The 17,532-nt window shown below is 42.4% G+C and overlaps 1 protein-coding gene across 2 annotated transcripts in view; it reads left to right on the top strand.

Annotated features, from left to right (window-relative positions):
• DNAH7 (dynein axonemal heavy chain 7) overlaps positions 1–17,532 on the top strand; it is a 129,826-nt gene that overhangs the window by 46,196 nt on the left and 66,098 nt on the right. For both annotated transcript variants that reach the window (XM_060281450.1, XM_060281453.1), the window contains 11 exons: positions 671–780; positions 3,925–4,093; positions 4,795–4,897; positions 4,989–5,116; positions 6,545–6,757; positions 7,199–7,297; positions 11,110–11,358; positions 12,019–12,168; positions 12,635–12,817; positions 15,021–15,197; positions 16,204–16,335. In XM_060281450.1, coding sequence (XP_060137433.1) covers positions 671–780; positions 3,925–4,093; positions 4,795–4,897; positions 4,989–5,116; positions 6,545–6,757; positions 7,199–7,297; positions 11,110–11,358; positions 12,019–12,168; positions 12,635–12,817; positions 15,021–15,197; positions 16,204–16,335 — 1,713 coding nt within the window. The remainder of the gene's footprint in view (positions 1–670; positions 781–3,924; positions 4,094–4,794; positions 4,898–4,988; positions 5,117–6,544; positions 6,758–7,198; positions 7,298–11,109; positions 11,359–12,018; positions 12,169–12,634; positions 12,818–15,020; positions 15,198–16,203; positions 16,336–17,532) is intronic.

Here is a 17,532-nt window from a genome sequence, read left to right as displayed (position 1 = left end):
TGTCATTAAACTTTAAACGATAGACTTGGACAGCAGCCCGGATTGGAAGATTGGAATGAAGTCAGGAAAAGCTGCGCTGGCAAACAGACAGTTGAAAAAAATACATATATACAAATAAAGCTATATTCAATGGATGAAAGGATATATGATTTCTGACATGATTGAGAATCGCGTAGCCAGGGACGGAGAACCTTAAAGCGCTAAGATCGGAATGTGAAAAATATGAGAACAAAAAGAAGAAGGCAGGAACGAAGATATTAGAGATATACTTCAAGAGGCCCAGACTACGGGGAGCCCGAAAAAAATAATAATAATTTGGATTGTAATTTAGGTTTTTTTTTAGTTTTTAGTTTTAATTGGATTATGATTATGATTTGATGGATATGTTAATTGGCTCTTTTTATTGGAAAATTAATAAAAATGATTTTTAAAAATAATGACTGTGACTATCTTATGATAGTAATCGATCACATTGGGTGGAATGCAGTTTCCCGCTTTCCCTCTGTACAACCTGCTAGATGGAGCGATTTCCCCAATCTCCCCCCTTGTGCGCTACATTGGAGCTGATGTAGTGGAAACTAGAAAGAAACTGTGGTCTGTATGTGATTTCTCCCCCCTCCCCCTGTTTATTCCATGCATTTCATGGTTGTTGGTTTTTTTTTCCGTATAGGAAGGGCATCTACAAACAAAGATGATCAATGCCGGTTTGCAGTATGGATACGAATATCTCGGCAATACCCCTAGGCTGGTTATTACCCCACTTACGGATAGATGCTACAGGTAAAAAGTAGTTTGGGTATTGTTTATTTATTCACTTATGTTTATTAATCTGCCATTCGTTGACCCTGATCCCTGGGCAATTGAGAACAAAAATACCAACATAAATGGACCAAGTTCAATAAATACAAAGGCGAGAAGTGAAGTTACAGGGAAGCAGGTTTTGGCAGCGATGTCGAGGATGGGAAGGATATCAACTTTTAGAAGACATCTGAAGACAGTCCTGTTCCTGGAATTTTTTAGTGTTGGGCGTGTTACTGTGCTTTTATATGTGCTGGACAAACAGCAGATGGGTGGGGATAAATAATAATAATAATAATAATAATAATAATAATAATAATAATAATAATAAATAAATAAATTAAATAAATAAATAATCAAGCTTTTGAACTTATTAAGTAAAATTCGCACCAGGTGCACCTTTGAGAGGAAGGCATTTCAGAGGTGGTGTTGTGCCACCACAGAGAAGGCCCTTTCTTGTAGCCCTGCAACATGTGCTTCCTCTAGTGGTAACCCCCCACCCAAAAAAGAGACCACCCCTGTAGACCCTAAAATAATGGCAGGTTTTAGGGAGAAAGGTGTTTTTGCAGGCATCTGGACCCCAACTCTTTCATTTTCATTTTATTTATGCTTTTCAGGTTTATACATTTCACTAATTTTACAATCATTTTAACATTTCCTATCTTGACTTCCTTCCCCCTCTTTCTGTGGTTCCTCTTTCTGTGGTTCCTATTTATTTTTAGTATCTTCTGCAAATCCAAATTAACTTCATTTGCTCATTTATGCATATACTTTAAATATATACTCTTATCAAGCTGCAGGTTATTACAGTAATCCTGCCAGTGTTCTTCTCTGTTTACAATTTATCTGTAATAATTCAATAAACCATTTCAATTCTTTTATTTAAAAAAAGTTTGCTTATCTTGATTACTTACTCTTCCAGTAAGTTTCGCCATTTCTCCATATTCCATAAGTTTTTGTATCCATTCTTCCTTTGCTAGAACTTCTACTTCTTTCCATTTTGGGGCGAGTAATATTGCGTGGACAGGCAGAGTCCCCCAAACACCCAGGCGACCCCCTGAGCAGAATATAGACGCAGGACAACGTGCTATGGGATTCAAATTGACCACAACTTGAAGATTCAGATGTAGGGAGACCTTGGCTCAGGCATTGGGCGTTATCCTTCCCAGTTTGCAGCCGGGGTTCTGGGAGGCTTTGGGGTTATCCACATGTATGGGGATTGGGGCTGGCTCTGAAGAACATATGTTCAAGCAGAGAGAGCCCACCCCCTGTTCGCCGCCGCTGGAAGGGGGAAGTGATGACGCCTATTGGCACGGTCAAGGCTTCCCCCAATACCCTGATCTTGTTGCCGCAAAGGGGGTGAGGTCTCCACCTCACGTCCCTCCCTCTAGGAAAATCGCCAAAGAATTCCGCCCAAGGCCTGACACCGCCAAAGTTGTGACGTATTGCTACGGGAAAGGAGAAACCTGCCAATGCAGGGAAATTCCTTTCCGACCCTTCAACAGCAGCCTTGACGTAGCAGCGCCTGTGAACCTGTAGAGAAAAGGTTAACCTGCAAAAGAGCTTGAATGAGGGTGTGGAGGGTGGGAGAAGCTCTGGAACCAACTGGTGCTTGGAGGTAAGATTCATATTCTCTTGTGTGAGCCGGACAGTCCCTCCCCTTACCTGGCCACCCCCTGGCAACACCTCCCCAGGCAGGATTGGACGCTAGGTTTGGGTAGGCGGAGACCCCTGGCATTCTACTTGGGAAGGCGGTGCCAGCCCCGAACTACCAGGGAGTCGCCCTCTGGGATCAGGGGGCTGCGTGCGACCACGCAAAATTCGCCCCCCCATTGATGTGTGGAGCGGTCATTCTTGCCACTGTAGTAGCGTACATGAATAAGTTTCTATACAGTTTTGGGTAGTTCTGTCCCCAGGTTTTTCAGGGTTTTATATGTCAGCTTAGCCTTCTACGCCCAAGCTTGAATTGAGAATGGAAGTGTATAGACAACCAGTCCAGCTTCTTCCGGACTGGTGTTATATGATGCCAACTGGCTGTGCCACTCAACAGTGAGTCCACGGTGGCCCCACTAAGAATGTCTTGGAGTAATTCAAACATAAAGCTTACCAGATCACAGATCAAAGTGGCAAGTCTCTCTCTGCACTGGCCCATGGTATATTTTGGTAAAATAAACATATATTCTGGGATAAATGTTTAGGACCGGGACACCTGATATAAAAACCAAAATAATGTGTGGTTTTTTTCAGACCAAAGTTCACAATTTGAAAAAGAACTTCTACAAAACAAAGAAAAACTTTTATCTAAAATGTACAATCTGTTATTAGACTGGGAAACAAAAGATGAGCTTGACAAAGCCTCTTATGACACATAGGGCAATAGATACAGGATATAACATAGATTTTAATCTTTGGGGGGAACTTTGGAAGAACAATCTGAAGTTTACAGCATGCTATTCTTTGAAGGAAAGGACCAGAGTCCTTTTCATTGGGGATAATTCAGTTGTCAAAAAAGGCTATTAATATATGCCACTACTGCGGCCTGTGTTTTGTTAGACCCAAAATGGAAAACGAGTGAGGTCCCAATTAAAGAAGAACGACAACTTAAAACTAATGGAATATGTGCAGGTTGCAGACCTAACATATAAAATAAGAAAATTGTCCAGTAGCACCTTAGTTGGTCTCTAGGGTACTGCTGGACAATTTTTTTATTTATTTTGACTGCATCAGACATGGCTACCTACCTGAATATAAAATAAGAGAACAAGAAGAACATTTAAAGAAGATTGGAAAATGTTTATTGAATATATGGGGGGAAACTGTACACTTGAAAACGTTGGCAGCATTAAGATAAATTCAACAGTGCAAACAAGTTTTGATGAATGTAATAATGGAATACTGAATGGTGTAAAATATGCAGGGATTTATGATATGCAAATTGAACCATGGAAAGAGAAGAGGGGAAGTCATTGACATTTTAAGGTTGTCTGATGAATATTCAAAACTGTAAAATAGAAAACTTAATAAAAATTATACACAAAATAAAAATAAAAACCAGAAATAATGTGACAGACATTTCCGTAACTTGTGTGCCTTTTTCTTTTTAAATTCTCCTGCCTCTAATTTCAGAACTCTGTTTGGTGCCCTCCACCTTCACCTTGGCGGTGCCCCCGAAGGCCCTGCAGGAACTGGCAAAACCGAGACGACAAAGGACTTAGCAAAGGCTGTCGCCAAGCAATGTGTGGTTTTCAATTGCTCTGATGGACTGGATTACCTCGCTCTGGGGAAATTCTTTAAGGTGCAAATGAATATCGGCAAACATTTAGCATTAAGAACTACAGTGGTACCTCGGTTTATGAACACAATTGGTTCCGGAAGTCTGTTCATAAACTGAAGCGTTCATAAACTGAAGCGAACTTTCCCATTGAAAGTAATGGAAAGTGGATTAATCCGTTCCAGACAGTCCGCGGAGTAACCGTTCATAAACTGAAGCGAACTTTCCCATTGAAAGTAATGGAAAGTGGATTAATCTGTTCCAGACGGGTCCGCAGAGTACTCAACCTGAAGCGTACTTAACCCGAAGCATGGGTGTAATTGGTTCCGGACGTCTGTTCATAAACTGAAGCGTTCATAAACTGAAGCGAACTTTCCCATTAAAAGTAATGGAAAGTGAATTAATCCGTTCCAGATGGGTCCACGGCGTTCGTAAACCGAAAATTCATAAACCGAGGTGTTCATAAACCGAGGTTCCACTGTAAAGCACTTTAACGGCAACAACAAAAAATGCTCTCGTAGGAAGCATGGGTTCTTTGTACAAATACCGGTATTTGTGTTTGAACAAGTTCTAAAGAATCGGACGAGAATGAATGAAACACCTACTGCTTTCTTCTCAAGGGAGTTTCTCATTATTCTTAAACTTCTCATTATTTTAAAACTGAAAATAGATACGTACTGGACCTGAACCGTGAATTTTTAAAATTTATTTCCCCCCCCCTCTAGGGTTTGCTTTCCTGTGGAGCCTGGGCCTGTTTCGATGAATTTAACAGAATTGACTTGGAAGTACTTTCTGTTGTGGCTCAGCAAATTCTTACTATCCAGAGAGGTACTCTTTTTTGTTTTGTTATCTCTGCCGTGTTAAGATAAAACCCATTCCAGCCGCAATTAAAATGATGCCTGTTTCCCTCTGTCCGTAGGCATCAACTCTGGCTGTGACTTGCTGGTGTTTGAAGGCACTGAGCTGAAACTTAACCCCACATGTGCCGTCTTCATAACCATGAATCCCGGCTATGCTGGGCGATCAGAACTCCCGGACAACCTTAAGGTACCCAGTAGCAGTAGCACGATCTAACTAGGTTCCAAAAAAACTCCCTACCAGAATAGACTTGTAGTATGAATGCATCAGGTACAATATATATCACATAATTTTGGACTACTCTCTCTTCGACACTCTTCAGAGAGACCTACTGACAACTTCTTTGAACCTTAAATTATCTCCTTGCAAAGAATTGTAATCCGATATCTTCTGAGGAATGGTATTCCTGAAACTACGGAGATGGTCTCAGGATATTCATCCGAGATCTTTAAAGTCAAAATTAAAACTACTTAATTTTACTTAATTGTGGCTATTGTGGCTTTTATGTGTTTAATATGTCCGGATTACCAATGTTTTATGGATGGTATTTAATAATTTTATTGTCTAAATTATGTCAATAAAGGCTGAATGAATGAGTAAGCCCCAGCTAACATCGAGGGACAGGCTTCTCTAGGCAGGCGCGTAGCACGGGAGGGGCAAAGGGGGCGGGCCGCCCCTAGCTCCACTCTGGTGGGGGCAGCGCCCCTGGTCCATGCCACCGAGCGCCAACCCAGATGGACTGTGCATGTGTGGACATGCACAGTCCGTCCTGGCATGCGCGTCATGCATCGTGGCGTCACGATACATGCTTCAGGACGCATGCGCGCTGCGGAGCGATGGCCCACCCCCAGGGGGAGCCACCCTGGGCAGCCAAGCAGCATCATTCGCCACTGTCTCTAGGTGCCCTTTTTGCTCTTTTCAAATTGTTTCATGAAAGAACAATGGAATGTTAGAGTTGGAAGGGATCCCATTTTATAGTTGAAATCGGGAAAAATAAATACAATAAATGGACAAAAGTGCAAAGAATCGCAAATGTTTAGGTGGCTCTGTGGGTTAAACCACTGAGCCTAGGGCTTGCTGATCAGAAGGTCAGCGGTTCGAATCCCTGTGACGGGGTGAGCTCCCGTTGCTCGGTCCCAGCTCCTGCCCACCTAGCAGTTTGAAAGCACATCAAACTGCAAGTAGATAAATAGGTACCGCTCCGGCGGGAAGGTAAACGGCGTTTCCGTGCGCTGCTCTGGTTTGGCAGAAGCAGCTTAGTCATGCTGGCCACATGACCTGGAAGCTGTCTTGGGACAAACACCGGCTCCCTCGGCTAGTAAAGCGAGATGAGCGCCGCAACCCCAGAGTTGTTCCGACTGGACTTAACAGTCAGGGGTCCCCTTTATCTTAGTGCCCTCCGGGTATTTGAAAGCTTTTAGGATTTCACCCCCTAGTTTTATTTAGTATTTCTTATTTTGGGGGACTGTTTGGGCAGTAACTGTCTTTACCAATCTGGGGAACAGTTTGCATAAAGATAATGAAATTTAGCCTCCCATCCCAGTATGAAGCTGACCACCTGTCGAGCGACTGTGTAGAGCTCTGCAGTTAACCTGCCTGTCAATGCTTGCTTAATAGGCCCTGTTTCGAACCGTGGCAATGATGGTACCTGATTACGCCATGATTGCTGAAATTGTCCTGTACTCCTGTGGGTTTGTTACCGCTCGGCCTCTGTCGGTGAAAATTGTAGCTACCTATCGCCTGTGTTCGGAGCAGTTGTCTTCCCAGCACCACTATGATTACGGAATGAGAGCCGTGAAGTCGGTGCTCACGGCAGCTGGAAATCTGAAGGTAGGAAACCTGTGCCCCTTTTTCATGGTCTTGATTTAGAATCTGGTGTTTCTCTAGAAGCAAAATCTGTGCTTCCTGCTTGAGCTGAATCGAGTACAGGGTCTTTTGTGTGTATACGCTGCTGCTGTTGCCAACTCTAGGGGGCCCTGGGTGCCTGGGGGCCCACAATTTTTGTGTAGTAACATTTCCCAATAGACCTTTAGATGTGAACTTCGTCTGGCAGCATAATAAGATCAGAGTTTTGTTTTATAAAGATGCTCTGGAAGTTTAGATTGTTCACAACTGTCTGGAGCTTGTCAGTTGCCCTAAAAACTGCAAATTGGGCACAGGTAAAGGAGAGGGTGATAACGTGTAAAACATTGACATATGATTTATTTTATGTTATTGGTAATTTGAAACTAAAGTTTTAACTCTCAAATTAATTTTTGTCCTTTTTTGCAGCTGAAATATCCAGATGAAAATGAAGAAATTTTGCTACTTAGATCCATTATAGATGTAAATTTGCCTAAGTTTTTATCCCACGATCTACCACTTTTTGATGTAAGGATCTTTGATTACATTATTCAAGTTCAAGAGATACCAAAACCCATATACACGGATGAGATTTATGAGTGTATTGCTACAGGGCAACCTAAAACTATAGACAAATCTAGAAACATAGGAAAACACCTTATAATCAAGTCAGATCATTGATCCATCCAGCACGGTATTGTCTACAATGACTGGCAGTGGTTTTATAATGCTTATTGGGTTTTAGGTATTTATATGCTGCTTAACATCCAGAATTTCTAAGCCAGGCATCCCCAAACTGCGGCCCTCCAGATGTTTTGGCCTACAACTCCCATGATCCCTAGCTAACAGGACCAGTGGTCAGGAATGATGGGGATTGTAGTCCAAAACATCTGGAGGGCCGAAGTTTGGGGATGCCTGTTCTAAGCGGTGTAGAAATTGAGACAGGGTGTCTGCCAGTCCTAGCTGGAGATGCTGGGGATTGGACTGTCTACATGCATAGCTGCCAAGTCTCCCGTATTCCCCGGGAAACCCCCATTTTTCCAGCCGTTCGCAGCTGGAAAAACGGATTTTTTTGTTTCCCCCCGGTTTACTTAACGGCCAGGGGAGGCTCCTTCTGCGCATGTCTGGAGTATCTGGACATGCGCAGAAGCAATTTCTGGCGTGGCGGCCATTTTGGAACTGGGCGGAGCATGCTCAGAAGCGACTTTCGATGCTGCTCTGCCCAGTTCCAAAATGGCCACAGCGCGACTTCCGGTGTGGCGGCCATTTTGGAACTGGGCAGAGCAGCATCAAAAGTCGCTTCTGAGCATGCTCCGCCCAGTTCCAAAATGGCGGCAGCACTACTTCCGGTCTGCCGATCCCTTATTTTTCCGGCAGGAACTTGGCAGGTATGTCTACATGCAGAGTTTATGCTTTGCCTCTTCCCTCCAAATCTTCAAGCACTATAGATTTCAGCAGGTGCAAAAACAATGCAGTTATTCCAAAAATAATAATTAAAAAATGAAATAAATCCCCAAAAGCTGACAAGATAGCTGGTATAACTCCAGCTTTGGGAATGGGAACATCACACATGCAAGTATCATCAGCTGGTTGCAGGCATCATGATTCTGTTCCATCTGTGTGCAGAAGCCCAGGATGCAAGCTCTGAAGTAAACATTTTAGCTAGAGTGGGGAAAATGTGGATGTCGACCACAAAAAGCCATGAGCCCAAACATTCATGAATGGTACTTACCTAAAATAACCCCCAGTTTGTGTGCATATATTTTCACAGCCGTTTAGGTACTTACCTAAAATAACCCCCAGGTTATGTGTATATATCTTCAAGGCCGTTAAGGTCTTCTTATTCTTTGTTTCGTACCTCTGGCAAGTAGAGTTTGTCTTTAGAATGCCACAAAGTGCTGATGTTTTGCGTTCTCGGAATGTTTGCTCTGAATTCATTTTAATCTGCATGTGCTGTTCAGGTGTCAAGAGAAAAATGCAAAAAGTTCCCAGGCATGTGTCGTGGTTTTAGCATCAGTTGATAAAAAGTTCAAGGTTGCCTTGAAGACGGCAGAGACAAAACCAGAATTGGCTCCACCAGTTACTGGTTTCAGCTCTTGCTCTACCTGCCATTGGCTCTGGCTCCACCTACTGTCGGCCTCCCTACTGTGGGCACCATTGCTTTCTTCCCCTAATTTGACCACTCCTCCTTGGACTGGAAGGGATGCGGGTGGCGCTGTGGGTTAAACCACAGAGCCTAGGGCTTGCCGATCAGAAGGTTGGCGGTTTGAATCCCCGCAATGGGGTGAGCTCCCATTGCTCTGTCCCTGCTCCTGCCAACCTAGGAGTTCGAAAGCACATCAAAGTGCAAGTAAAGAAATAGTTACTGCTCCTGCGGGAAGGTAAACGGCGTTTCCGTGCGCTGCTCTGGTTTGCCAGAAGCGGCTTAGTCATGCTGGCCACATGACCCGGAAGCTGTATGCCGGCTCCCTCAACCAGTAAAGCGAGATGAACACCGCAACCCCGGAGTCGTCCGTGACTGGACCTAATGGTCAGGAGTCCCTTTACCTTTACCTTGGACTGGCAGCTGCTCTCCACGGTCTCTTTCCCAGCCCTGCTGCTAGAGATATTTGGGGTGCAACTGCGACTTCCTTTGTGCTCTCCCACTGAGCTATAGTCCCCTAAAATTGCACCCTAGTCAGGATTCTATTAGTTGGCAATGCCAGGTATTGAACCTGGCATCAGAGTTGCACTAAGGCAGGCATAGGCAAACACAGCCCTCCAGATGTTTTGGGACTACAATTCCCATCATCCCTGACCACTAGTCCTTGTTAGCTAGAGATGGTGGAGTTGTAGTCCCAAAACATCTGGAGGGCCGAGTTTGCCTATGCCTGTACTAAGGCAATTGTTCTGTACAGGCAAGCATTTTGACTTGCCAGATGGAACAGTTCCCCCTCTCCTTTCTCCATATGTTGTTCTGTTTGTTTCCTACAAGCTTTCATCCTTTTCCTGTGACATATTCTCCTTCTTTCTTTCCCTTTCCTATTGATGGAGAAGATAGCACCATGTGGAAAGAGAGAGAGACTGCAAGGCCATGTGCATTGACCCTGTTCCCATCGCCAATCTGCATCTGCCTCCCACGATATCCACGGGTTGGCAAGGCTGCTGCCGTAGGGCTTGCCAAACACATTTAGTCACTTCCTGTGAACTGGTTGTGTGTGTGCAGGGTGAGGGGCAAGCCTAGACATGTTTGGCAGGCTTCCTCACTGCAAACATTTCCCCAGTGTGTGGACATCATGTGGGCAGGCCTGGCAGAGTTGTGGCCTCCACCCGGTTTTAATTGCATGGAGTAAATAACACTTTACTACGACTCTTGACTGACAGCTATGTTTTATCTTCTTTGGCGATCACTCGTAGCTGAGTAAGATTTGTTTTCCATGAATACGGTCTTAACAGTGAGTCCATAAGTGACTGTGGAGGCCAATTCTGGATCCACACGGCCTTCCACAGTGGGGACATGGGTTTCTGGGCAGGAGTTGATCATGGTGAGGGTTTGTCAAGCGTGCCTTCCTCTTAGCACGTTTCTCCCTTTCGTCCTGACTTCTTTTGTCCTGAGCGTCTTCAAAGCCCATGACACCTTTGGTAAAGGCTGTTCTCCAATTGGAGCACTCACAGGCCAGTGTTTCCCAGTTGTCAGTGTTTATACTACATTTTTTTAGATTTGCTTTGAGAGAGTCTTTGAACCTCTTTTGTTGACCACCAGCATTACGCTTTCCATTTTTAAGTTCGGAATAGAATAGTTGCTTTGGAAGATGATAATCAGGCATCTGCACAACATGACCAGCCAATGAAGTTGATGTTGAAGAATCATCACTTTGACAATGGTGATCTTTGCTTCTTCCAGTACACTTAAAAACGATAAGAGGACAAGAACTCAGGCCACTGTAATAATAAGGTCCTTTTTGTGATACAAATGATGCAATGATTTCAAAAAGTCTCTTCTATATGTGGATTTATTTATCAGGTGAGGCATGTATGTCAGGTATGTCAGATACAGTATCAGATCAGGACAGGGCCTTGTTTCGAATATTCTTTCTTCAGCAATGTCTTGTACATGTAGTTATTATTACAGTGGCCTGAGTGCTTGTCCTCTTCCAGTATACTGGCATTAGTTTGCCTGTCATCCCAGGTGATGTGTAAATTTTTTTGGGAGACACCGTTTTATAGACACTATGTTTTATAGAAATGTGATTGCATTGCTAGTTTAAAAGGCCTTTTGGGGGGACGGGATAATTCACAGAAGATCCAGAGACTGCTTGCTATAGTCATGGCTAAAATACCTTGTAATTCAATTTCGACAGGGCATCACTTCAGATTTGTTTCCTGGTGTGAAGCTGCCAAAACCAGATTACAATGACATCCTGGAAGCCATCAAGACAAACTGCGAAGAAATGAATTTACAGATGACGCCGTTCTTTTCCGAGAAAATTTTGCAGATCTTTGAAATGATGATCGTGCGGCATGGTTTCATGATCGTTGGAGAGCCCTTTGGTGGAAAGACATCTGCATATCGGGTTTTGGCAGCTGCTTTGGGAGACCTGTGTGAAAAAGTAAACAAATGCTTCCGGAAGGCATTGTGTCCTAAAAACAGCAAAGTGACATATTGTGTCACCTTGTCAACTTTTTCTCTCATCTGGCCTGATCTTTCATTTCCTTCAGGAAATTTGGCTTGTCTGCCCATACTCTGCTGCTAATGGCATTCGCCTAAGCAGCTAGAATGATAGGAAGCGGCAAGTAATTGAAAAAAAGATGCCCATAACAGCAAGCACATCTCACTCAATACAGTACATGCAAGAAGGCCTATACCTTGAGCACTTGCTATTTTCTCCCCTCCCGCCAAGTCCTCCTCCCACTGCTCCCATTTCTGGCAGGAGAAAAGGGAGACTGTGAAGGAGATGGCACTGCGGCAGGACCTGACACTTCTTGATGAAGTATTGTCTTCTGGCCAAGAGGAACATGACATGCATGTTGAAGACAGGATCATAATCCCCTCCATTTCCTATGTTGCCATGAATGGCCAAACCATCCATCCGTATAGGGCAACTATGTGTGTGTGTGTACAGGTGTGTCTACCTGATATATCGAAAGATAACATGTAGATCTACATACAGTAGATATAAATATAGGCATGGATAAGATAGGTGTGTATGTGTATCGATGAATTAAATGCACCACTGATTTATCCAATGCAATTCCCTATGTGTACTCAGGGGCTGATGGAGGAAAACAAAGTTCAGATCACTGTTATCAACCCCAAAGCTATAACTATGGGGCAACTGTACGGACAATTTGATCCCGTCTCCCATGAGTGGTCAGATGGCATTCTGGCTGTGAGCTTTAGGGCCTTTGCTTCTTCAGCTGTAAGTATTCGACAAGATTAAAATGTTTCAGCATATACATAGTTTTAAAGCATGGGCTAGATGGCCATCTGTCATGGATGCTTTAGCTGAAATTCCTTCATTGCGGGGGGTTGGACTAGATGACCCTTGGGTCCTTTTCAATTATATGTAAACAATGTCTGGAATAAAAGAAGGGGCCCAGCTGTGCCCTGAAGGCATAAAAGACCCTGGTCCTGTGTGGAGTTTGTGCCTCTTCAGTGGTCATATGGTAGGGAAGGGTTAGAGTTGTCACCGACTGTAGACATCTTAATCGATAAATTATCTGAATTCTAGTTGGTTATTGGTTACATCTGCCTGCATTTAAATAAAGTAGTTCTTTGTTTTTAGATGCTGGCATTTGCTGCAGCACATTCCCTCCTGTGTGAGAGAAACAGAAGAAGACTTCACTTCACACTATTTGTACTAAAACTTTGTTCTCTCCTCCCAGACACCTGATAGGAAGTGGCTTATTTTTGATGGGCCAGTGGATGCCGTGTGGATTGAGAATATGAATACCGTGCTGGATGATAACAAGAAACTGTGTCTGATGAGTGGTGAGATCATTCAGATGTCGCAACAGATGAGTCTTATTTTCGAACCAATGGACTTGGAAGTTGCTTCTCCTGCTACTGTAAGTTGGTGCAGTCGGAAGGTTGCTTTTTGATGACATTAGGATTGTGACAAGCCCACAGTGGTGGAATTTTTTTTAAATTTCTCATTTCTTTACTTCCTGATCTACACTGGCAAATTCACCTGCAATAAAAACAGTAAAACACTAAAAATAAAATAAAAGCACACTGAAACATTTAATGACAATTATTTTTATATCGTTTTTATTCAATCTCCAAAAATATTCCTAAACATTTGTCGACATTTCTTTTTCCAGCACAAAATTCTTGACTTCCCACCCCTCCTTTCCTGATGTTTGTTCTTTACACCTTTTTATTAGCAGTTTTATAACACTTTTTAAAAAAATCTAAACCCTGTTATCATTAGATCTTTCAGAAACCCACTGCTTATATTTCAAATCCTGCCTGAGACTTCATATATTGGTGATAAATTGAGAGATAATCCATTAGTTGTCTCCATTCCTCCTTAAACACTTTGTCATTATGTCCTATTAGTTTGGCAGTTGATTTTGCCATTTCAGCATATTCCATCAGTTTCATAGACCATTCCTCCTTCGCTAGAATTTCTTCTTCTTTCCACTTCTGTGCATGTAAAGTTCTAGCTACTGTTGTCTCATAGATAAATAAATTTGTCAGCTTTTCCAAGACATATGCCCCCCTTATTCCTAGCAAAAAAAGGCTTCAGATTCCCCCCCCCCAAAAGGAACTATCAGTTTAAACCTACTTTTCAATTCATTATATATCATTTCCCCAAACCCCTTTGCCTTTTCACAGGACAATTTAATAACAATTATATCTAAAATGTTAAAAATAAATAAACCACAACGAAATGCGATAACAAATGGAAAAAGAGATGTAACCAACTCATGTCCAGTGGTACCTTGGTTCTCCAACTTAATCCATTCCAGAAGTCCTTTCCAAAATGAAAGCGTTCCAAAACCAAGGCGCGCTTTCCCATAGGAAGTAATGCAAAATGGATTAATCCATTCCAGACTTTTTGAAAACAACCCCTAAAACAGCAATTTAACATGGATTTTACTATCTAACAAGACCATTGATCCATAAAATGAAAGCAATAATCAATGTACTGCAGTCACACAATCAACCAATCACTAGCTGATCTGGGTTCCACACAGTCACAAAAACAAAAGACCTCAGCGTAACACTCAAAACAGAAGCGTAACACTCAAAACGGAGCATGTTCGGCTTCCGAAAAGCATTCGCAAACCGGAACACTTACTTCTGGGTTTGCAGTGTTTGGGTTCCAAGTTGTTTGAGTGCCAAGGCATTTGAGAACCAAGGTACCACTGTAATTGGAAAAGCCTGCTGAAACAGAAAGGTTTTCAGCAGGTGTGTTAAACGGTATACCACAGGTGCCTGCCTAATGCCATTAAGTAGGGAGCTCCAAACCACAGGTGCTGCTGCCATGCTAAAATAATAACTCCTCACAAATGCCTAAGGAAGACTGTGTGGGATCTGTAGGTAAAAGTTTCTCAGATCCAAGGGGAACCTATTGGGGTAAGTGAACTGTTAAGGGCTGCATATATCAATAGGAACATGTTGACCTTGGCCTGGTAGCAAACTGGTGGCTTGTGCAGGTCTTTGATAACTAGCACAATCACCATCCAATTAGTCTGCCAATAGCAAACTTTCTTGGTGTATTGTTTTAAAAATAACAATTCCTAAATGCTCTTGCATGGAAGCTAATGTCCTTGAAATCAATGGGACGTTTCTGAGCGAATGTATTCAGAATCGGCATGCCTAGTTCTTGTTTTCCTATAAACTGTAGTTTGACTTTCTTTTTTTTTGGTTGGTATCTACAACCATGATTTTGTATAATGGATTAGTGAACAACGAATGAAGCCTTAATTGCAGTTTTTTTAATAGAAAATTATTTTTGTTTTCAGGAGTTGTCTCTCTCTCCCTCTTTCTTTAAAAAAGGAAGTTTTTAAAAAATGAAAGCTATGATGTACACACAAACGCAAACTAGAACTTGCGTCACTGCTGCTGGATAAATCTGAAATTGTTGGCGTGTAAAACATCAACTTGTGATTTATATAATTGGCAACAATCATTTTGTTCTGTCAGATCTAGACTATCCGAGCCATTCAGTTTTCACAAGTTTAATGAAGATGTAAGCATTCCGTTAGGTTAGGTTATCTAATCTATAGCCTTAAGATATGTAAAGGTATCCTCCTTTTGCAGGTTTCTAGATGCGGCATGGTCTACATGGAGCCACAGATGCTAGGTTGGAGACCCGTGATGCTATCCTGGCTACATCTGATGCCTCCCACTGTCACACCTCTACATAAAGAGTTTATAACAGGCTTGTTTGACAGGATAGTCCCGCTTTCTGTTGAGTTTATTAGAAAGTGTACAAAGGTGAGCTAAGCACGGAATTAATGAAATGGAAATTGCCTTTCTGAAGTGTGTCAGTACAGAAGCATGAATGCTTTAATCGTGGTCACAAGAGCTCCCCCCCCCCCAACAAAATGTGGATGTTTAGGTGAGGAACCAAGGGAGGGAGGAAATGGTTTGGGGCATTCTTTGCAGCGGGCCGAGACAGGGCTCGTCCTGTGGTTTTCCCCTTGCCACTGTCTTTTCCCAGGAAAATCCTGCTCTTTGGTGCCACTCTCTTTTCCCAGGAAAATCCTGCTCTTTGGTGCTAAATCGGAGCAACCGTCAATCTGGAGAAAAACTGAATTGCCCTTTGCTCTGTTTGACCATTAAAGAGCAGTTTTCCCTGGGGGGGAAGCAGCAGAATAAGAGGAAGGGAAGCCCTCGATCCCGTGTTCCTGAACTTCCTTTGTAGATTGGAACGCAATTCCCAGTCAGATTGTAGATTGTATCGGATTTCATGATACAGTGCACAAAAAGTAAGTATTTTGTTTAAAGGCTACATGCAGAAGTCTGCACTTTACAATAAAAGTTTGCATTCTGGGGAAAGTTTTCAGCTTCAGTCCCATCTTAATCAATTGTTCTTACTTCTGAGTAGATATGTATAAAGTTGCAGTCCATATTCTTATGTCGGCATTCACAACCAACATTTCAGTGGAATTAGATTGGTCTTTAGTTCAATCAATTCAGTTGCTGGCATTGCAGTTATTATTATTATCAATCCTATTTCTTACACTATGCCAAAAGAGAAAAATCTAAAGAAATGGGACTGAGGATAACAAATTGCTTGCATTTCTTTATTTTATTTTTGCTTTGAGGTTATTTTTTTTTATTTTGTCTTAAGGATAACGAAGTGCTTTGTTTTTTGATCTCTTGTGCCCATAGTGCTTAGAGTTAGGCGTTGTTTAATTTTTGATGGTAAGGCTGATGGAACTGGTTCATTTTAAATTAAGTTCATGTACTACGGAGAACATGCCTTTGGTCCTCCTAGGAACTGTCTCCTACGTCAGATACCAACTTGGTTCGATCGCTGATGAATCTAATGGACTGCCTCATGGATGAGTTTCATAATGAAGCGAAACTTAAGACCGTTACGGACCGTGAATTGTTTTCTTGGCTTGAGGTGGGCAGGATCTTGTTAATGCATTGAATCAGAGATTTGGTTTGAGTTAACCTCCATGGATCTTTATCAAATTAGAGTTTGATGCATTACAATTGATGGGCTGGTCTCTTCCATTTACATACTTCGATCACTTAGGGGGGCATTGCAGCAGAGGCCTAGCAAGCCCAGGTGGTACCCGGTGCATAATTTTTTTGGTCATCCCCCCATGCCATTTTGCTGGGGCACTGGCAAAGCTGTGCCCTCTTGGGAGCCATGGCTCCCGTCCGCCCCCCTCTCTCCCTCCCTGGCTCACTGTAAGGCAGCAAAGCAGGAGCCGCTTACGGTGAGCCAGGGAGGAAGGGAGGCTGGGAGGGACGGGACCCTCTGCTCGCAGCTGTTAGTTTTGCCATTTCTGCATATTCCGTAAGTTTTTGTATCCATTCTTCCTTTGCTGGGACTTCTGCTTCTTCCCACTTTTGGGCAAGTAGCATTCTTGCTGCTGTAGTAGCATACATTAATAAATTTGTATACAATTTAGGTATTTCTGTCCCTATAATTCCCAAAAGAAAAGCTTCTGGTTTTCTTTTTTACAAAAGTTATTTTGAACATCTTTTTCAATTCATTGTATATCATTTCCCAGTAAACTTTAACCTTACTATAAGACCACCACATATGATAAAACAAACCCTTGTCTGGCAGCTTAAATAATGGAGTGATTTGAGCTATCAGCTCCTGGGTGGATCCAATGGCATTTAAGGCATTTCCATACAGTATGCTTGCTGCAGGAGGCAGCGATCTTTTCCTTAGCCAACTTATAAACTATGGATGTCATACATGCATGAAGTTGCATCTGTCATACATTTACCTACCTGTGTCCATCGGCGGGAGTCATACACCATTGGGCTTTTCCTCCTAGGAAATAAACAACTATCTGACTTTTAGAAGACATCTGAAGGCAGCCCTGTTTAGAGAAGTTTTTAATGTCTGATGTTTTATTGTATTTTTAATATTTTGTTGGAAGCCGGCCAGAGTGGCTGGGTGGGCAGGGTATAATAATAATAATAATAATAATAATAATAATAATAATAATAATAATAATAATAATAATATAAATAAATAAAATTATTATTATTATTATTATTATTATTATTATTATTATTATTATTATTTTACCCTTTGCCTCCTCCATGATACTGAATGTGTCTGGGAACTCTGGCC

The sequence above is a fragment of the Zootoca vivipara genome, chromosome 1 (genome assembly GCF_963506605.1).
Source record: "Zootoca vivipara chromosome 1, rZooViv1.1, whole genome shotgun sequence".
Taxonomy (NCBI): Eukaryota; Metazoa; Chordata; class Lepidosauria; order Squamata; family Lacertidae; genus Zootoca; species Zootoca vivipara.
The sequence above is the reverse complement of the archived record's forward strand: the minus strand, read 5'-3'. Positions and strand labels throughout refer to the sequence as shown.